We start from the raw sequence: 21997 nt of genomic DNA on the forward strand, positions 1-21997 counted from the left end.
GCCTTATGAAACATACTGAAGACAATTCACCAAAAACCGCTATTTCTGTATTAAATGCTAACTCCCTAATAACTGAGGCAAATTTTTATAGTCTGGTAAATGGCTTAACACAAAACTTACATTCAATAAATGAATGCAAATACTTCATTTTAAACAAAAATACTGTGCTTAGGAGGCTAAGGCAAGACTGTGACAGTTTCAGGGATAGCCTGGACTACACAGTGAAGACAAGGGTAGGCAAAGCTAAACCTTTATTCTTAAATACTATTTGCAAAAGGCTCTTGAAAATACATACATATATATATATATACGCACATACACACATATATATATATACATACACATGTGCATGTGTGTACGTGTGTGTGTGTGTGTGTGTGTATTATGAGGAAAGAGAATTAAGCTGTACCTGAGCAACAAATAAATGGGGGATTTTTTTTTCCTTGTAGCTAACTGAATTCTACTCTGAAATAATAGTTGCCTGACACACAATGTTTAGGAGAGTTTGCTATACTCTTTTATCCACTGGTACTTATTAACTGCATATATGTAAAAACATCTATTTGCACAGCCATCTGAATCACTAACTATTCTGTTTGTCTCTTCTCCTCCAACTCCCACTCAGTCTTAATAATTATGAGACACTGCAGACCCTAATAAATCATCCCTAAACCCAGTCTTTAAATATATATATAAACAGAGCCTCTTTATCCTTCTAAAAAACATATTTTAACACTTCATCCTAATTGAAAATAAGTCTATAAATGAAAGTTGAGAACCAGCTTTAGAGCCCTGATTACAAGAGCATTCAACTACATAAGAAGCAGAAAACTGAAGACACTATTATCATCTTAGTACTGTGGCTTTTTTAGTAATGAACTTGGGAAATTAACCAAATAGAAGCCTGTTTATAACTGCTGTGGTCAAATGAAATGCTCCCCCGACCCCCACAAAAAAAGACCTGCTGTATTTGAAGCACTGTAGTTAGAAGCACTATTCAGTTCCAGGAGGTTACAGAACCTTTACGAACCCTGGCTGGAGAAAGTCTATCAGTGGGGCAGGCTTTGAGGGTTTAAAGTCTCACCCCTGCTTCCTGAGTGCAGCCGAGGGATGATAAACCTACGCTGGCCCTCAACTGCCATGCTTTCCCTGCCATCGTGAACATCAGCACTCAACTACAAGCCAAAATAAATCTTTTCTACCTTAAATTGCTCTTGGTCCTGGCACTTTACCACAACAACAGAAATGTAACTGATACAGTTACTATGCATACTGCTACAGCTCTTAAGGTATCCTTAAGATACAATGAGATATGGCCAGAAATCTCTTCTACCCAGCACCTGGTACATTAACACAAAAGCACTAACCATCTATCAACCTCTTTCATAGACATCCTCTGTGAAAGAACTAGGGGCTTTCTTTATAAACTGCCTCTGCCTGCAAGCTCAACGTAAAAACCCTGCCTCAAAATTTCTGAGACTAAAATTACTTTCATGAACACAAATACGAAACAGTAATTTAGAAGTAAGTTAACATGTTTGCCAATTTTGGTATCTTGATATGATTAATTAATTGGCCAGGATCTGATATGTATTCAGTTAAACAAAACTGAGTGTAAGCATTCTTTTAGAGAAGATAAACATTTAAACTTTGAATAAAACAGATATCCCCCTCAACTTCATTACCTAACAAGGACTATACCCAAACACTGATTATAAGGAAATAAAAACCTTTCCCTAACCTGAAACTGGCCAGTGGGAACTAGGAGAGATACTACTTACTAGTCAACGTTTCTCAATATCCTCTTTAGTGTTTCCCCAAGTAACTGCAGACCATCTAGCCAACAACCCATTATTCCACAGTCAAACAGCACTAATTTCTCTACTACTATTATTTAAAAATAAAAATTAAAAAATAAATCAAAAGAAGTGGATGCCTAGCACAGTGGCGCATGCCTGTGATCCCAGCACTCAGGGAGGCAGAGGCAGGTGGATCTCTGAGTTCGAGGCTGGCCTGGTCTACAAAGCTAGTCCAGGAAAGCCAATGCTACAAAGAGAAACACTGAGAAAGAAAGAAAAGAAAGAAAGAAATGAAGAAATGAAAGGAAGAAAGGAAGAAAGGGAGAAAAGGAAAAAGGGAGAAAAGGAGGAAGGCAGGGAGGGAGGGAGGGAGGGAGGGAGGGAGGGAGGGAGGGAGGGAAGGAGGAAGGGCAGGAAAGGGAAGGAAAAAGGAAAGGGAAAAAAAGGAAGGGGGAGGGGAAGAAGGGAAGAAAAAGGAGAAGGGAAGGAAAGAAAAGGAAAAAGAAAAGGGAAGGGAAATGAAAGAGACAGAAGGAAGGAAGAAAGGAAGGAGGGAAGGAGGGAGGGAGGGAGAAAGGGAGGGAGGAAGGAAAGAGGCTTCTGACTGAACCGAGTATCTCAAAAGGACAAAAAGAACTGTGAACCAATCCCCTGACCGAATGGCAAATAATGAAATTTAAAAAATCCTAAACGGGAGAACTTTACCATTTCTGTAAGTGTCCTTCAGATTCTTTTGCATGTCTTAAGAGTGTATATACTATATACATATGGAAACAAAAAAATTCATTGACTACAGACCTACAATAATTACAGCCAACAAATTAATGAGAACATTTCTACTCAGAATAATTAACAAGTATTCATAAATAATCCTCAAAAATAAAGTAATTTAAGTCTTTACTTAGAAAAAAATGTTCGCTAAAACTAAAGCTTTTTTACATTAGTAAAAACAAAATCAACAAAAATTATCATTTTAAGAGATATTTCAAATAGCCAGCAGAAATACTAGGATAACTAATGAGCCAGAATTTTATAAGTAAAAATGTTAAGCAAAATCATTCTGATTCCAGACCCTTCAAAACATTATCAGTGGTAACTATAATTCCAACAAGCGCACAGGTATGAAATGTTTTTCTTCTGAACATAGACTAAACTAGCCAACAGTGTTCGGACAAGCAAAAATTACCAAAGTACTTAACAGTAAAGATATATACAACAACCCAGACACAGGCACCAAAGTAAAAAAAGAACTTGCGCAGCACATACACAAAACAATTGTAAAATTTTAGAACATTTGGTAATACAAGTAAATAAAGTGACCTATGTGATAACAACACAATATAAATCATTTCAGAGATATATCATTAATAACATGTCAATTGAAAACACTTCAGTAATAAGGAGTGATTGAAATGAGAGTCCTAGTAACCAAAGTTGAAGTCTTCAGAGCTGAGTCAACGGGAATCCAGACATTCCAAACCTTCAGTTACTATATAAATTTAAAATACTGGACAAAAAAATGTTAAAAAGAAATAGTAAATATACTGACAACATATTTCAGGAGCAGTCTAAAGGCATCAGCACATAAGCCTGTAAATTACTCCAGGAAATAGTCAGGTGTTTTCATGCCCTTTACGTTTCCCTTGACTTTGAGACAGGGTCTTCATATGTAACCGAGGCTGGCTGTGAACTTAAAAATCCTCCTGCCTCAGCTTCAGAAAGCTGGGATTATAAGCATTCAGCTTTATAGCCAATTCCAAAGACACTTCTCATTGAGAATACTTAGCATGACAAGAAGTTACTCTCCTTACTCTTTCAGCTGCTTCAGCTACAAATACTAGAATAGTGCTTTCCAACTGTTCAAGTGACATGAGAATTTCAGAAGTCTACGTAGTCACTTATATAGAGCAGCAGGCTAGACTTATACCTAGTGACGAGTTATTTGCCTGGCATGTGCAAGGCCTTGGGTTCAATCTCAGTAAATATACAATAAATAATACCAGTTAAAAAAAAAAAAAAAAAAAAAAAGGCCAGGCACAGAAATCCTCTACTCAGACAAAAGGATTGCATGAGCCCAGGAGGTAGAGGCCAGCCTAAAGCAACACTTGAGACCCAGACTCATAAAAACAACTTTGTAAAAAATACATAAAATTAATTCTCATAATTTATTTAACCAAATATCTTCAAATATCTTGCCTTATATATCTTGCCATATATTGAAGTTAATGAAATACTTTGCAATCAAATACCCAAACTTTAATGTGCATTTTACAGCACATCTCAACTAAAACTAAACTAACTTGGAGTAATAATTATGCATGGCTAGTGGTTAGTGTACAGGACAGCGTAGTCTAGAGTTCTTTGTCTGGTCTTAAGACAGACATATAAAATATCAAAGTATATGTAATTTGAGCCAAGAAAACTATGAAAGCTTAAGACAGATGTCAACTCAGCCTTCATCCCTGACTCTAGCAGGCCTGTGTGACAGTGTCCCATTTGCCAGGCAACCTCTATTTCTAGCATGAGTCCCAATATTCACATGTTAAAATGACATAATTACTAACAGCAACCCTCACAAACATCCATGTCATGTGACAAGTTACATGGTCACTGTACCTACATCCATAACATCCTTGAAAATAGCTCTATACACTGCTTGGAAGAAAATTTACATGAAATTCTCTAATACTGATGCCTGGAAAAGAGACACTAAATTTAAAGGAAAGAACCCTAAATTCACTACACTCATTTTTAAAAAAGAAGAGGAAAAAAGATGCTGCTGAAAAGTCTTTATTTTAAATTGCAGACTTAAAAAAAAAAAAAAAAAGTAAGAATTACCTGTTGAACAAGGCATCTGGAAATTGGGATCATTGCTATCCAAAACAGGCAAACAGAACTGGTTACTTGCAGATCCTAGCATAGGATCCTTATCGCTGAGCATGTTCTTCAGCGAGTCCTCTAAGACATTTTGACTTGTACTAAAATCCTCACAGACTTCATTCTCCAGGTTGGATCCTAGAAATAGGGCATCATCTAAGTGTTCAGTAGGAATTAAATGATTAAATGTATCAACTATATCCATGAAGACTTCTGTGTGTCTTTCAACCCTATAGAAAGACAAAAAAAATACCATAAGAAATAAAGCTATCAATTGAAAATCACCTAATACCAAATTATTTTAATAATTTTGAATCTAAGAACACAGTTCTGAATTTGTTTTTTAAAAAACCCTCACTGTGTTTTAGAATATACATATGGAAATGTGGAACAAATTTTTACTGAATGACCTTTATCATGCATGTAGAATATTTTTTTACCAGAAATCCTGTTAAACGTTTACTCAATTCATTTTTAGAAAAATAATTATATAGTCCGTTAACTTGACATATTTAAAAGAATTACATGGTTTAAACCATAAAACTGTATGTTTTTAGCCATAACATTTTCATAAAGAATCAAACAATGTTTTTACAATAAGTCCACACAAAATAGCTAAAATTCAGTTATTTAAATCATGGTCCCATAACTACTAAAATCTGTAGAGTAGCCTTGCTATATTTACAAAGTATTAAAATTATTCACATGTAACACAGACAGACAGTTTTGTTTCTGTGGAACCAAAGGAACTGTTAGCTAAACCCAACAGACTGTAAGTTTACACATGCACACAAAGCTGTGCACATACACACACCTCTCCCAGGGCCTTCTTTTGGGAGAAAACAAGATAAATGACAAGAAAACAGTCACATCGCATATTCAAATTTATTTCAGTGAGTTATGTGTGGTTTACACTGGCGTTCAATTAGTCTACCCAAACTGTACCTACACACTAGATAAAGATATTCCAAGGAACTGTCAAGAAGCTTCAATTATCAGAACCTGATTTATGAAAGGGCTTAGATAAAACAACCAGTTAGAAAACCACAACCTAGAATATCTGTACCCCATATTTTTCAAAGGGTACCACTCCTTTTGGTGTTTTTGTTGTTGTTTGTTTGTTTGTTTTGTTTTTTGGTTTTTTTTTTTGAGACAGGGTTTCTCTAAGTATACCCCTGGGTATCCTGAAACTTTGTAGACCAGGCTGACCTTGAACTCAGAGATCCTCCAGCCTCTGCCTCCCAAGTGCTGGGATTACAGGCCTTCCCCCACACACCCAGCTCTTCTACTGTAACTCTAATAAATCTGCCAACTTTCTTAAGTTGGTTTAAGCTCCTCCCGTTAAAAATGAGAAGGAGAGCTGGGTGTGATGCTGCACACCTATGACCCCAAAGTCAGGAGGATGAGGAGCTTGAGGACAGCCTGGGCCACCAGCTACAACACTAGCTTAAAAAAAGCAGACAATATGGAGCTCCCACATACAGCTACTGAATATATATTATACGCAATACTTGGGTAAACAGTCCATCTGCATATGTGTCACTCAATGTTAATATGCTTGCTTTACAAAGGAAGTGCACTTAAATAATGTAAAGGTTTTCCTTAAAGTCATCGGCTCCACAGTCCATGCCTAATACCTACTCACCCTCACTACTGAGCTTAGGAGCAGCAAAGACTTGACTCATTGAAGGCTACGAAAAACAATTTCCGGGCAAGTTAGTAACTGCCGGGGGCTCAAGATAAGGAAAAATGACACAAATGTACTAAATCTTAATTATTGTAATAGGTTTAGAAATACCCCATCATTCTTCAAATGGAAGATGATGATGAGTTCAAGCCTTGGCTACATAAAGAGAAGCCTGAAGCCAGACTGGGCTAATAAAACCCTGTCTCAACATACTTTCCCACGCCAAAAGTGAGCAATTAAAAATATGAAGAGAGGCAGGCAGGCAGAAATTAATCGTACTGAACTTTTTAAGATAAGCCATAATTTCCAACATGATTCTTTAATCCAAACTGTATGCTTCACTGAATTTAAAAAGGATTAGCAAGAAAAAAAAAAAAGATTCTATGATCTGAAGTTGAGAAATAGTACACAGAATAAGGTTGTATTTAACAATATTTTTTCTTTATTCAAATATTTATATGTAGCTACCACTGCATGAGACGCCTTTGCAGGCCAATAAGAATGAGACTCTCTTAAGACTGAAAACAAAAAGATTATCAAATTTATGGCTCAAAAAAAAAAAAGTAAATTCCATAGGAAATATCACAATACTAGTACTCAGTGGAACATAACGGAAGCTGATATAAATTAATGTGGCTGCTTTTTTTTTTAATGTGGGTCCTATTAGATTTGCACACAATCCAATAAGGAAAAGAGCAAAATAGTGAACAACTAACCAACAGTCAAGCTATGTTGAAAGTAACATTTACCACCACAAGTATAAAGTAATTTAAGAAATAGGCTTCAGATATTAAGTACTTAGTATCAAAAACAACTCATGCTAGAGCTAAAAGGCTAACTTTCAGCCCTTGGCTAAAATGTGCTGCGCTTTCAGAAGACACAAATTTGGTTCCCAGCACCATGTGCAGCAAGCTCCAGGGAGATGATCTCCATGAGCAGCCAAAGACTAACACAAAATTTAAAATGCACCTTAAAAAATTATTCATACTAAGTAGGAAAACAAATGTTAATTACAAAAACATTAACCAATCTGAAACAGATACATTAATCTAAGTACAATGTGGACTGACTGCAGAACAGAAAAGGTACAGTACTGGAAAAGCTGGTAAACTGAAACAGTATTACTTCAGTTAATAGCTTTCTGGTTGCTCTGAGAGAGGCACTAATCCTACATCCGAATTCAGAGATCAACGGAAATGAATTAGAACTACTACTGGGTATGCAGGAACTCTCATTCTGCTTTGCACCTTTCCTATAAATCTAGAAGTATTCCAAAATAAGACAGCTTTAAAACAAGAGAATATTGAGGATACCAAGTAAGGTAAAAGACAAGAACAAGCAGTTGTAATTAAAAAGATATTTTCAGTATCTTTGGGAATTATATAGCTGCTTGATACAAATTTCTGTCTTTTACACCAAAGTTTTACTTAAATACTTCCTTACATTTGGTATTTTAAGCAAAACACAGATCTATCATCTATTTAAAATGGCTCATGAAATACATACAATTAAATCATTGTCAGTAATTTAAGATTACACACGCTAAAATCCAAGAGGATTTCAGGGTTCAGAGTCACACCTATTATTTACAAACAACAATGTACACATAGCTGTCCCAGAATTGGATAATCTTAACTCAAACTATTCATTCATTCAATCACTCACACATTTTCTAAACATCTACAAAGCGAAACCAACCACTGTCTCAAATTTAAGGAACTCATAATCCAGGATAGATTACAAACAGACAAATACAATAAAATATAAATGTCAATAGACGTATCAACATTGGAAGGATACTAATAGGATCTACTAACAGGTGAAAACCCAGGAGATAAGAAGATGTGTAACCTGAACCCTAAAGGTTCAGAGGATAGAGCAAAAGAAGAAAAAACAGTGCTAACTATGAACATTTGAGTTGCATCTACTGAACCATTTATAAAGACTCATAATTAAAATTATAAGTACTAATGCTGTATGTGAGTAAAATTTAATCTGAACCCGAAGATATTTCCAATTATAAAATACTTAATCTAACTTTGAGAATTAGACTGCAGTTAAATTTATATTACATTAAATAATACCAAAAAATATTATTGTTTCAGATATGAACAAAATGGGAAAAAATTACAAAGTGTCAAAAATATTACTTTAAAAAAACTGACTTTATGATTTGATTTTAAGTGTCTCACTTTTAGATGAATCTAGAAGCACAGGCTAAAATCCCACCCACTTTGGCAGGCAGATGCAGCACAATTACAAGTTCAAAGCCTGCCTGGGCTAACTGTGTTCAAGACCAGCCCAGGTAACTCAGTGAGACTGTCTGGAGGTACAGGTCAGTGGTAGAGTTCTATCTCAATATCAAATATACCAAAAAAGTCTAAAACAGAAATCTCTAGGCAAACCTACATAAAATATATTCATCCTCTATTAATTTTTTTTTTAAAAACCTAGCAATATCACTAGTATCAAAGTTAAGGGACAGAGAGCTGGGTGTGCGGACATGCTTGTAATTCCAGCACTAAGAAGGAAGGGGAAAACAGAGTTCAAGGCTAGCTTTAGCTTGGAGGGCTGGAGAGATGGCTCAGAGGTTAAGAGCACTGGCTGCACCTCCAGAGGTCCTGAGTTCAATTCCCAGCAACCACATGGTGGCTCGCTAGACGTCTATAACGACATCTAGTGCCCTCTTCCCAAGTGCAGGTGTACCAGCGGACAGAACATTATATACATAATAAAAAAATAAATCTTAAAAAAAAAAAAAAGATTGGAGACTGTAACGAGCCTCCGCTGTCTCATGTAGTCTATACATGTAAGAGGAGCCATGATGTGGCTGGCTGTTTAAATGAGAATGGCCCCCAATAACGGCTTGACTGCTTGAATACCTGGTTCTCAGTTGGTTCTCCTGTGGGGCCTTGCTGAAGATGGTGTTAGTGAGGGTGGGTGGGCTTTGAGCTTTTACAAGCTCCAACCACTCCTAGTTACCTAGCTCTCTCACTCTCCGGCCACTTCCTGCTCCTGCTTTGGGATCAAGATGTCACCTCACTGCTGTTCCTGCAGCCATGTCTTGTTTCTGCCATCATGGACTCAAAAGACAAGTCAAATGCTTTATATTTCCTTGGTCAAGGTGTTTTGTCACAGCAATAAAAAAGTAACTAAAACACAAAGGCATTAAATACCTATAAAAATTTTTAAACAGTCATAATAATTAGAAAGGAGCATTTCATATGTCCATATATATATATATATACATTTTATATGTATGCATTTTATATGTCTTACTACTAAAATAACATTTTAATGAAAACCTAAAAAGAAGTAGTGATCAATTATGTATGTGAGAAATCAAGACAGACCAAGAAGAAAGCAAAGCCATAGAAAGGGACCACACTTGATACTTTCCAGCCCTAATGTAATAGTTTAAACTATTTAAATTTGACTTAAACTTTAAATCAAGCAATCTGATCAGGCATGCTTCCCCACACCTTGGGTATGAGACAAGGTGCCTTGTTAATCCTCCTGCCTCTGCCTCCCAATGCTGGGGATTCCAGCCGTGTCATCAGGATCAAATTATTCTTAACTGGAGGCAAGTATACCCACCCAAAAGAACATTTGGCTATGCTTAGGTACCATTACTGTCAGCACAGTTGGGAAGGTATCGAAAGTATCTAATAAAAACACTACAATGCATTCAAACAAGCCCACATGGGGGAGGGGCATTCAAGAGTATGGGCCAAGAAATGTTCCTCTACAGTCTTTTAACAAAATGACTCTAAAATGACTCTTAAAAAAAAATGATTAGCAAAAAAGATAAAACTGCTTGTTAAGAGTAACCAATGGAGAAAAAAAAAAGAGAGAGAGAGAGAACCCAGAGAAACAGCTCATTCAACACTCAATACTTTACCACTACTGTGTAGTTTTTGTAAAATTAAATTCGATGACTGTTTCCTACTCGGGATGCTGTAGTGAGGAGCTCACTAGCTCTATGCAGGTAAGCCTCACAGTCACACCGTCAGGCAGGTACTATGGGTATTATCAATTCACAAGAAAGGCACTACAGCTTACAAGTTACACCTAGTGTTCAGCATAAGCAGTAAAACAGTTTTAAACTCACTTGTATGACATCAAGGTCATTTCTTAAAGACTGATATAAAAGCATTAGGAGACTGCTCAGTGGTTAAGAGCAATGGCTGTTCTTCCAGAGGAGCCAGGTTCGATTCCCAGCACCCACATCCTTATTTAGAACTGTAACTCAAGTCCCAGGGGAGCTGAGGCTCTCTTCTGGCCTCTGCAGGAAGCAGGCACCCATGTGCAGACATACATGGAGAAAAAACACCCATACTATTTTAAATTATTTTAAAAGTTAAAAAAAAAAAAACAAAACTATAGATGTAAACCAAGTTATCCTAAGAAAGTTAAGGATAACTGTAAAATGTTTAGGTACAATCCTACAAGTAACTGTCCTATAGACTTCAAATTCTGTTCCAGTTTCATGAGTTAAAATCCACCAGAAAGACCTCATAAAGGAAAACAAGGATCATTAGGTCTTTGTGAATTTATTCAGTAAAAAGACTAAACAGCACCCTGCCTACAATGATACCAAAGACTAAAAACAGACCTATGAACTTAGAAAAAGAACTAGCATGTAGAAGCTGAACCTGGCAAAATTAGAACTGAACTAGGTAAAAGTAGAAAAAGAAAAAATTCATTTTAAAACTCAGTCATTGTGTACTGTAAGTAGCATTCAGCAGAATTTTGAAGTAAGCAGAGAAATATCATAGCATGAATACTAACAGTCAGAACATACAGTTGGCACTTACTATCAGACCTATAATGTACATGCAATTATTATGTCTCTTCTACAGAAGAGCAAATCAAAACTCAACAGTTATGTGATTTTCCAAAGGTCACATTACTCAATATCCTCAAATTACAATACAAGCAAGCAGCGCTTCTAAATTTTATTTTATGCACTCTCCTTACATAATTTTTGTATAACTTTAAAACACAATAAAATCTGTAAAACTGCTAAACAAGCACCCCACTTTTCTTTCAAAATAAAGCAAAGAATGTGTACTTAGCCACATTATACATATAAAAAAAGGTTCTCCTCAATATATGAACGTGTCATTTGGAGGAAAATAGACTTTCCAGCCTCACAGTGCATTTTTCACCGTTCTGTTTCACGTGTTCGCCCCACACATACTACAGTATTGCACTCGGCTCTTTATACCATCTACCAGGCCATTCAAAACCAATATGCCTACAATCACACCCACACACTAAAACCTCTGTGTGATAATCAAGTCTCCACTATTCTCTTACATCCTTTCCTCAACATGCAAATGGCTTAGGAGCCAGGTGTGGAGGTGCCAACCACCACTCTCAATACAGGCAGATCTTTGTGAGTTCAGGCCAACCACTGTATATACTGAAATTCAGATCAGCCTCGGCTGTGTAGTGAGACCTTGTTTCAAAGAATAATTATTTCTGACAAAGAACTGTCTAGGATTAAACACATAGTGAATGACACTTGGCAAGTCATAAAATGCTTGCCTTACATTTGAGTTCCCTTCTTAAATTGAAATATACTGATTTCCTATCTAATGTCTTTAAATCTTGTTTTCCAGTCAAAACTACATTCCCACAGAGCACCCTGTTTCAGGTATTTTTAATCAAACCAATGCTCTGGTGTATCCTATTACATATAATCAGACAACAAGAATTAAAGAGTATTTTTCTTTCCTTTCTCAAAACTGTAAGAGGAGCCTAAATTTTTAATACTTTACAAGTCATTTTGTAGTTTAAAAAATAAGGTCTCTTAGGTTTCTATAACTGGATCCCAGGATTCTCCAAAGATGCATGCACGGGGGGGGGGGGGCTATTAAGCCCAAGATTAGTTTATTCCAATTATTAATTTTTTAAAGCTTGCAGCCATCTGTCAACAAAAATTCTTGAAATGCAGATGAACAAACATATCCAGCACTGTAAGAAATATTAACTTCTTGAAACTGAAGTAATTACACACATAAAAAGAGAAAAAGAACACTCCAGAAAAAATTTTTGATACAAAATCCAGTGTGTCTATCTGTGTCTGTATATCTGCCTATATATGTATGAATAATTCTACAAAATCTGAGCTCTTAAGATGATTTTACAGCAATCTGTCACTTGTTGCCTTCCAACTTTTGCCAAAAATACATATATCAAAGGCTCTTAAACTTTCTTAGCTGATTCCAAAAGAGAGTAAGTTAAATTTTAATAATGTGGCTTTAAGTTATTAAAAGTTTCAATTCTCTTTCCTGAAATTATCAGTCTAATTCCCAACTCCATTTAACAGACCATTTTTCTCTTATGACATGAGAACATGCAGCACACAAGTGTGCATACATACGCCTGTCCCTACCTACCTAATTCGGTGCGATAGGTAAGCTCCCTGTTCCTTCGCTAGGTTGCAAGAGCACTGTAACAAACTAGGCAAGTGATGCTATTCTAGAAACACCTCTGAAGTGCACAGGGGTCAGGAGAAAACTTCGGCCCCACCACGGGGTATTTACCATATTGACTCGTCACTGCAACATCTATAAAATAACGCTGCACATTTCTGGTCTTAACTCTTTTTACATAGCCCACTTCACTATGCAACAAGGCACTCTGCTGCTGATGAATGACCTGAGTGTGTGGCTTCAGCACAGCAACGACGACCCCTCCACGCCCTACTTAAATTGTTTCTGTCACTGAAAACTGTCATGTCCATTTTAAAATAAGTGATAAAGGTAACGATGAAGGAATCATTGTGAACATAATGGAGAGCGGAGGGGGAAATAAGATCTAAGTATATCAAATGCTTTCTACTTGAACCAACTGGGGTTTCTCTCAACATCTGTGATCTGAAATAGCACTGCAAATTAGAAACCTAAGGATGCTACAACAGAGCAGTTCCTGTCCTTTCCTCTGTCTTTTTTCTATAACAAACACACATCATCTCCAAAACACCGAACACGAGGACTTTTCTAAAAGGCAGGAACTAAGATGCGGGCGTGGAGACTGAAAACACGAGACAAAGTTTGTGCCCGAGATACTAACTAAATAAATACAGCAATATGATTTGCTGTGATCCTTTCTCAAATGTTAGCGTAAAATACGGTAGCAAAATTCACAATGTGGGAAGTGTCCCGGTTGTTCGACCCTTTTTAAAAAGACCTGCCCGGAGGACGAAGAAGAACATGGGGTGGACATTAAAGCAGCATTGCTACTTCCCTCAAACCTCAATCACGCTCTGCTAATGATTGCTCCACAGCAGTAACAAACACACATTCGAACTGTAACGACGGTTCGAAATGCCATTTAGCTACCCAAAGGCAGGGAGAAGGGCCACCGGAGGGAAAGAGCCTCGGGCTGAACTGTCCCACGGTCCCCCACCCCGGGCCCCGTGTCAGATAATCAGTTATTTAGCACCATTAACACGTACTTATCGGCTGGTGGCTCATTACATTACCACGTCCTGTCCGCACGCAGGACTCTCCGGGCTTCCCATTTCAAAGTAGGCAGAGAAGGAGCCAGCCCACCGCCTGGGTCCCCGCACAAAAGCGCGCGTCCCCCGGGGGTCCGCAGCCTCAGAACCCCCAGACGCGAGGGCGGGGACCGGCCTGGGGCGCGGGTCGGCCTCGGCGGGGGACCCCCGGCCTGCCGCCAAGCTCCGAGAGCGGGCGGCGGCCACCGCGCCCGGCCCTGCCCGGGGTCCTGGAACCCGGCCTGGCCCGCGCCGCTCGCCCGTCCGCCCGTCCGCCCGCTCGCCCGCGCGACGCCGGCGGCGGCGGCGGAGACCCGGCAGGCTCGCGGGGCGAGAGCCGAGGCCCGGCGGCCGCGCAGAGGCCGCGCCGCCACCGCCGCTCCCGGCTCGCGGTCCAAACGGCGGGGCAGGCCGGGGCGGGGCGAGCCGGGAGGCCCCGGAGGCCGAACGGCCCGGGAGGAGCGGGCGGCCGCTGCACGAGGAGGCGACGGGGGAGGAGGACGCGGGCCGCCCGCGTGGAAGGGGGGGGAGAGGAGGCCGCCGAGGGCCCGTCCCGGCGGGCGCCGCCGCCACTCACCCGCTCCGCAGACGAGCGCTGCCACCGGCAGCCAGAGGAAGATGGAGGCCGCGGGGCCGCGGAGGAGGGGGCCGCGGAGGGGGTGCGCGCAGGGCGTCGGCGTTGCTGCCTCGGCTCGGGGCTCCCGGGGCCCGCGCCGCCGCGGTGACGACACTACGGCCGGCCTGGGCGCCGCCCTCCCCGTCCGCGCTGCAGTCGCTGCCTCCCTGAGCCCGGGGGTCGCTCGCCTCGTGGAGCCCGTGCGACGCCGCGAGAGCCCGCGGCCATCGGCGTGCGACGGCGGCGGCGCGGGAGCGGGAGCGGGCCGAGTCACGTGACGCCACTGTTTACCGTTCCGGGGGCCGCGGCTGCGTGCGCCGCGCCTGCGCGCTAGGCCCAGCGCGCAGCCGCCCGGAAGGCTCGGAGGGGCGTCCGCGGCCGGGGCCGAGGCGGACGGCGCTCGCCCGCTCGGCTCTGCGGGAGGGCGGACGGCGAAGGCGGAGTGGACCCCGCGCGCCCGCCCACTGCCCGTCCCTCCGGGGTGTGGGCTGGAAACGGAGCCCGCCGGGCCGGCGCGTCCCGGATGGCGCTGCGCCCACCCTCCGGCCGATTAGTTGGGACCATCCCCGAACTCCGTCTGCCTCATTGAAGAAACGTTCTAGGGGGCGAGGCGTGGTTTATCCCGGAGCGAGGGGCCCGGGCGGTGGGATCTTCGCGAGTTCTAGGCCAGCCAAGGCTGCGTAGCGCTACACCTTGCCCGTAACAACAACAACACAAAAGTTCCTGGATGCCCAAAGTTACTCCTGGTAAGCCGTCTTCCAAAGAGGATGGGCCGCCCTTGGAGGACCCCACTGCCCCGTTACTGTTCAGGGGCGCCTCACCCCTCCAGACAATGGCGTGTGTCAGAGTTAAATGTTTCAAATTGTCTTCGTAATTTTGTTGCAGAATCTATCAGAACGTTTGTGACACGCGCTTGCGGTTATTTTTTTTTTTATCATTTTTAATTTTCTTTTCTCAAGTTTCCCTCAATTTTTTTTTTTTAATAACGTGTAGAAGTCCAAAGAGCAAACACGGCGACTCCACCGCAGTTTGTCCAATCCATCCCACTTCACTGAAGTGCTGTGGTCTTAAGTTGCCTGTCAGTCACCGTAACCCAAACGAGCCCCTTAAAGACCACAATTGTGTTTCCTCCTCCAGAGACAATTACTAGGCTGCCACACCGCGCCGGCACTCTACCTTTTAAAACCTCCCAGCAAGCTCACCTCACTGAGATCAGCAGGAGGGAAAACAAGCCGCAGGCTAGGGGTGACCTGCTCTTTACTTTCTCTGTCCTGGGGTTACTTGGCCACCAAAAGCAAACACATTTACAAAGGTGCTTGGGCTGTCCAGATTATGGCGGAGTGCTAGAATGCCGTCCCCTGCCCTAAGTCATCAATCCCTCACTCATGTCTTTGTTTCAAAGTCTTTTTAGACGTTAAAATATTGCGGCATAGCCCTGTCACGTTCACACAAAGATTTCTGATCCAAAAACGAACGGCAACCTTAGTATTTAGCATGGTATTTGTGTTTGTTGTTTCAACCAAATATCCAAAGCTACAGCCGTCTACTACTGAGCTTTGCTTGTTGCTTCTAGAGGTAAACAGGAGTATCTGTCTTTTACCGAAGTCACGGGTCACAAGGAAAAAAGCACTGGAAGTGATTATAACTGCTCACAGGTTCTTTTAAATACTTGTGGGAAAATCAGATAACACTGGCAGCAATAGAAATTTAACTTAACTTGGGAAAAAAGAATTTAGTAGAAAAACAACGCAAAACTAATAGTGTGTGTATGTATTTCGACTGAAAATTATGGAGAAAAAAACAATGACAAGTTGGATCTTGCAAAACATGGACCAAGAAAAACAAAATCCACCGAAAATAAAACCATGGAAAACAGTATAGAATGCAAAAGTCAAAATCAGTTTTGACTGCCAAGTTAAGCAGCCCTATGGGGCTCATCAACTGCCTCCTAAACAGCTGAACTGCAGGTGGGGGACTGGGCTTGCCCAGCCTTAGGCGAGAAAAAAAAAAAAAAGGCTGTGTTTGTCTAAAACACCACTGTTGCCATAGATAGAACAAGCCGCTGCAGGTACCTGTTGGCTGTCCTGCTTGGTGTCCTGTCCTGAATGCTGGAGCTCTCTGAGGCTCTGGGGGCCAGAGGCTTGCATTACACTTGCGGTTGTGACCCTTGCTGGTCCTCCTGCCACCAAGGCTCTCATTTTCCTCTTACTGACTTATGTCCAAGGCACACTTAGGTACACAAGGGAGGCTCAGCAAGGCTGGGAACTCAGAACATTGGTTTCAGTTTTCCAGTGTCTTGGTGCCATAACACAGAAGCCATTTGGACACTCTCTGGGGCAGCTGACACTTTCCAAGGTATACCTGCACCCTGGCGGGTATCTATCACTCAGAACTACACAAAAGATCATACTAGGGGCTGGAGAGGTGGCTCAGAGGTTAAGAACACTGGCTGTTCTTCCAAAGGTTCTGAGTTCAATTCCCAGCAACCACATGGTGGCTCACAACCATCGATAATGAGATCTGGTGCCATCTTCTGGTTCACAGACACACATGCTGGCAGTTACCTGGCAGACGCTCATCAGGAAAAGCTAAACCTTGACCACCTGAGTTCAATCCCTGGTTCTCAGCCTATGGGTCACGACCCTTTGAGCAAACCTCTATCTCCAAAAACATTTAAGTCACAATTCATAACAGTAGCAAAATTACAGTTATGAAGTAGCAACAAAATAATTTTATGGTTGGCGGTCCTCTCAATATGAGCTGCATCATTAGAAAGGTTGTGCCACAGGATATTTCATTGTTGTACATAGAAACCTAATTGTTAGCAAAATATAAAAGCCTACACCGATATTGCGTTTGTCAGATGCAGTAGATGTGTTCTGAAGAAAAGCAGTTTGAGTGCACCTCCAGAGGCCTACATGGGTAAGAATACTAAAGAATGGAAAGTTCCTGCCTATTTTAAGGGAGGTTGCTTGGGAGAGATCTGGTGGTCTTTGCTCTGTGAGCCAAGGCAAAGTCTTTTGGGTAGCCTTGAGCTTCCCTAAGTGTGAAATGGTTCAGCCCCACTGACTTGGCTTGGAGACCTCCCACCATAACAGTGAAGAGGCTTCACCCTGCTAAGGGTGTAGGGGAGCAGCTGGAGACTTCTATACGCAAATGGTCCCTTTCTCCTCTCCCTCCCCATCTCTCCTTCTCTCTCTCAGCTTCAAGAGCCTTTTTAGAAGGATCTCTGGGTAAGAGATAGAGATCCTCTCTTTGGGCTTACAGAAACAACAGAGAAGCAGCTGGCAGGGCACCAGTAAAACAGAATTCTAAAAAAGATAGCTAAGAAGCCCTCTTAGGTTTGGAGCTCAAAGAAAGGCAGTCTAGCTCAGTAGAATGACAGAAAGAGAATTCTAAAGAACTTGCAGTTTGGCTGTAGAATCAGGTTGTGAATACTTTGTATATACTTTAGGAAATAAAGTTACCTCGGCCGAGCTAGTAGGTTTTTACCACAGTTTATGCCTCCTGCCTCTTTATTGGTATAAATATTAGATAATTTAAACAGTTACGAGGTTGAGAAATACTGTAGTAGAAGAAAATCAACTTCTGCAACACATGTGCCATGGCAAATATGTCTCTCCTCTTCCTGCAAAATAAGTAAATATAAAAAGTGTTTTTAAAAGTATAAGATTTGCTGGGCAGAGGTGGCGCACACCTTTGATCCCAGCACTGGGGAGGCAGAAGCAGGTGGATCTCTTTGAGTTCGAAGCCAGCCTGGTGTATAGAGTTCCAGGACAGCTAGGACTACACAGAGAAACCTTATCTTGAAGAACAAAAACAAGAGGGAGAGGGTTACAGCTGGTATACAAAATGAATAAACTAATTAATATAAAAAATAAAAATGTAATTAAAAAGAAAACAAAAAAGTATGACATTTGTGTTGTAAAGTTTTTCTAGATCTTTCTCCCATCCACACATTCACTTTTCCAAACGTGGCTTGCCCTATGTGCCTTCAGCATAATTAATGAGTAAAAGGAAATGCCCTCCTCATTCAAAAATGAATAATTGCCATTATATACCAGGGGTCAGGAGAGGGTCGATAGGAAGGCTATATATCAGATAATAAAGTAAACCTTCATCTGCCCCAGTACTTTTTAAGCCATAGGGACCTTTTTAAAGACTTCAATCACCAGGCCATCTCCTCTGCATTACTTTCCCCACCTACCCACAACTTCTCTTATTTGCTCATTTGTTCATCTAGTCATTCATATAATATATATATATATATATATATATATACACACACACACACACACACACACACACACCAGGAATGGACACAGTTACTCCCACCTGAAGTGGAAGTTTCCGGTTTCTTTGAAGACTTAGTTGAGTCATGTGATGTTTAGCTAGAAGCTGTCTTTTTAGAGGGCACATGATGTTTTGCTGTGAGCGGTCCTGTGCGAGGGCATCCGTGGGTGAACTCTGAAGAGAGGAGATACATAAAGCCCACAGACAGTGAGACATTGCTTTTTGGATCAAGATTGGTGCACTGATCTTCTTGTTTCCACACTTGACTTCCCAGAGAGAAACGTTCCAGAGAACTTCTGGGGCAATCCAACTGAGTCTTGCGGCTTTCACTGACTTGTCTCGATCTTCCGAATCATGCTGATTCCTGTTGTTGCTTGGTGCTGGCCTTTGGACTGGACTGCTGGTATCTGGACATGAAGAATGGACTCACCCCAAGGAACTATTTTTATAAAGGTCTACAACCCCCTTTAACTAATAACCTTCTTTCTCCCCTACCTCAATGGGTGGAAGGGAGGCTTTTAAGAACCCTAATTAAGATAGGTTTGGTGAAAAATCTAAGCCTACACCTACCCTGAAGGAACTCAGAAGAGTGGGAGGGAGGAGCAGTCAACACTCACATGCAGCCTGGTGTGACATTAGTTGGCACAAAAGACAAATGCTTATGTTCTCTCCACCCCGCATAATTTCTGGGACATTCTCTGGGTCTGAGGGTGAGGCTGCCCTCAAAGATGAAAAGAGAGCAGAAAAGTTGGTGTATTTCAGTAATTGTGAAAGATTTGCTCTCTAAATTGTACGAATTGTTAGCCAGTGTTCTCTAGAAGAATAGAATGAATAGAAGATATATATATATACACACGTGTGTGTGGAACTTATTAGAATGACTTGGAAGCTGTAGTCCAGCTAATCCAACAATGTCTAACCAAATAAAAGTCTAAGAATCCAGTTGTTCTCCAGTCCACAAGGCTGGATGTCTCAGCTGGTCTTCTTCAGGGATCCTGAAGAAAAAGCTCTAACACCAGTGAAGGAATGAACTGGTCAGAAGGAGTAAGGGCAACCAGGCAAGGAGCAAACACTTCCTTCTTCCTCAATGCTTTATACAGGCTACCAATAGAAGGTGTGGCCAAATTTAAGGTGGATATATATTCCCACATCAAAAAAAAAAAAAAAAAAAAAAAAAAAAAGCCAGATTTAGAGTGGGTCTTCTCACTTCAAATGATTCAACCAAAAATCATTTGAAAACAGAAACTTGAGTTTAGTTACTTCCAGATGCATCAAGTTGATTAACAAGAATAGCCGTCACAGCCACTATAAAAATAACTATTTTTTAATAAAGTGTTTTTATAATGTCCTTCTACGACAACCTCAATGATAACATTATTTCCTCCTACTTAGTTTTCCAAAACATAAAGTTCAGTGACATAAATTTCTTCGTGTTATGTCTCTGTTTTGTCTTAGAGAGACAAACATGACCTAGATTGCCCATGTTCTTTCAAATGCCATCTCTGAAGCCAATAGCTAGGCCACCTCCTGATGATGTCATCATATTATAAATCTGCTAGGGGATTGATCAGTGTCCTTAGGTCAGAGCTGTCAGAATCTAGTCTTTTACCCTAGGCAACCAGGTTTCACCACTTGATCTTTGGGGCAGCTGTTTCTGAGTGTCAAAAAAAGGAGTGCAGAAAAAGGATGTGCATAAGACCCAAGTGCTTGCTCCTTACCCTTTTGGGTATATGACATAATGGAGCATGTGATGCCAGGCAAGACACCCTTCCTGATTATATCTTGAAAGGGAGAATCTAAAATATACAACTGTGATGTACTACAAAATGAGAGCTTGAATAAGGCCAATGTCTACTCACCAGTCCCTGGGATACTGTTTCAGAGGAAGGATCAACAGCTGAGTTGCCCTCATTTATACAGTAGAAAATCTATAGTTTTTTGTTTTTTGTTTTTTGTTTTTTGTTTTTTTTTTTTTTTTTTTTTTTTTTTTTGCTGCTGTTGTTTGAAGACAGAATCCCAGGCTGGTTTTAAACTTGTGATCGTCCTGCCTGGGCTTCCCAAATTATAGGATTATAAGCAAGCATCACCATGCTGGGTGTTACAGTTAGAATCTCAAATATTTCCATAGGCAGTGGGTGGTGTGGTTTAAGTGGTTGTGGAACTTCTCTGGTGTAAGGCCTGTCTGGCAGAAGCCACTGTCTGCAGGATTATACTCTAGCCTTGCTTCCAGGCTAAACAGAACTGGTTTTGTAAGGCCTTTTCCTCCCGATTGCAACATTCCTTCCAAATTGAAACAACTCCTCCCAGAGGGAAGGAGGCTTAAAGGCTTTCTGAGCCTCTAAGAGGGAAGAAAAGGTCACATGTAAGGAAAACTTTTTTTTTTTTTTTTTTTTGAGACAGGGTCACACTAGTTAGCTCTGGCTGTCCTAGAATTCCCAGAGATCTTCCTGCCTCTGCCTCCCAAGTAAGTGCTGGGATCACAAAGGCATTTGCCACCATGCCCAGCGCTAGCTTGGAAGATCCTTGAGATCCCCTATCCTAGAGTGTAGAAAGAAATAAACAGTTGCTCAGAGACTCTGAGCATTCAAACTGCAGGATAATGATAAATCAGTGTGTAGAGAGCTGTGTTGGGGTGGGCCGTTGGGTGGTGCTGGGTGGTGCGGCTGCTTTGGGTTATCCCTGCTCCTGCTCCTTGTAAATAACCCTGTACCCATACTCCTGTATTACCAATAAAAACACTCACTGGCTCGCCAAGTTGGACACCAGTGCAACTGCAACTTTGGTCTGTCTCGGGCTCCCTTTTTGTGATGAGTACGCACTGTGCTGCTTCTCCCCATGAAGCCCGTCAGCCAACACATGAATTGAAAGCAACTACATCATGCCAGCACAGACTGAGTTGCCTCCACTGCCTTGCCTTCTCTCCTATGACTGACTGAATTCCCCTAAAACATTTAGCAAAAAAAAAAAAAAAAAGAAAAGAAAAGAAAAAAGAATCCTCCTCACTTGAGTTGTCTCTGATGCTATCTTGTCAAAGGTGTTGAGAAAAGTCACGAATATTATGCATTGGATTTCCTTGGGTACCCTTCAGCTTTTTCCTGGCTCTGCCTACTCGTAGTTACTTAGCTACCCAGGCATAAATGAATTACTTAATGATTTTATTTTGTTATAACTTGTAAACTTCATGGCCTGTGAGTTGGCTTAGCAAGTGAGATATT

The 21997-nt window shown here is 41.1% G+C and overlaps 1 protein-coding gene and 1 long non-coding RNA gene across 8 annotated transcripts in view; one reads left to right on the forward strand and one right to left on the reverse strand.

Moving 5' to 3' along the window:
• The window catches only part of Phf3 (PHD finger protein 3), a 77094-nt gene extending 62319 nt beyond the window's left edge, over positions 1-14775 (reverse strand). For 2 of the 7 annotated variants that reach the window (XM_021649831.2, XM_021649828.2), the window contains exons 1-2: positions 14451-14775; positions 4638-4906 (exon numbers count right to left, since the gene is read on the reverse strand). In XM_021649831.2, the coding sequence (XP_021505506.1) occupies positions 4638-4881 (244 nt within the window). In that variant the 5' untranslated portion in view covers positions 4882-4906; positions 14451-14775. Of the gene's footprint in view, positions 1-4637; positions 4907-13831; positions 13971-14450 lie in introns of those variants that run through there. The other 5 variants (XM_060369811.1, XM_060369809.1, XM_021649829.2 and 2 more) reach the window with 4 other exon arrangements.
• Positions 14776-14858: 83 nt separating this feature from the next.
• Positions 14859-21563, forward strand: LOC132648390 (uncharacterized). Its single transcript, XR_009586800.1, has 2 exons — positions 14859-15235; positions 19057-21563. It is a non-coding gene; the product is annotated as an uncharacterized LOC132648390 (long non-coding RNA).
• The last annotated feature ends 434 nt before the right edge of the window (positions 21564-21997 follow it).

This window comes from Meriones unguiculatus, chromosome 16 (genome assembly GCF_030254825.1).
Source record: "Meriones unguiculatus strain TT.TT164.6M chromosome 16, Bangor_MerUng_6.1, whole genome shotgun sequence".
Lineage (NCBI taxonomy): Eukaryota > Metazoa > Chordata > Mammalia > Rodentia > Muridae > Meriones > Meriones unguiculatus.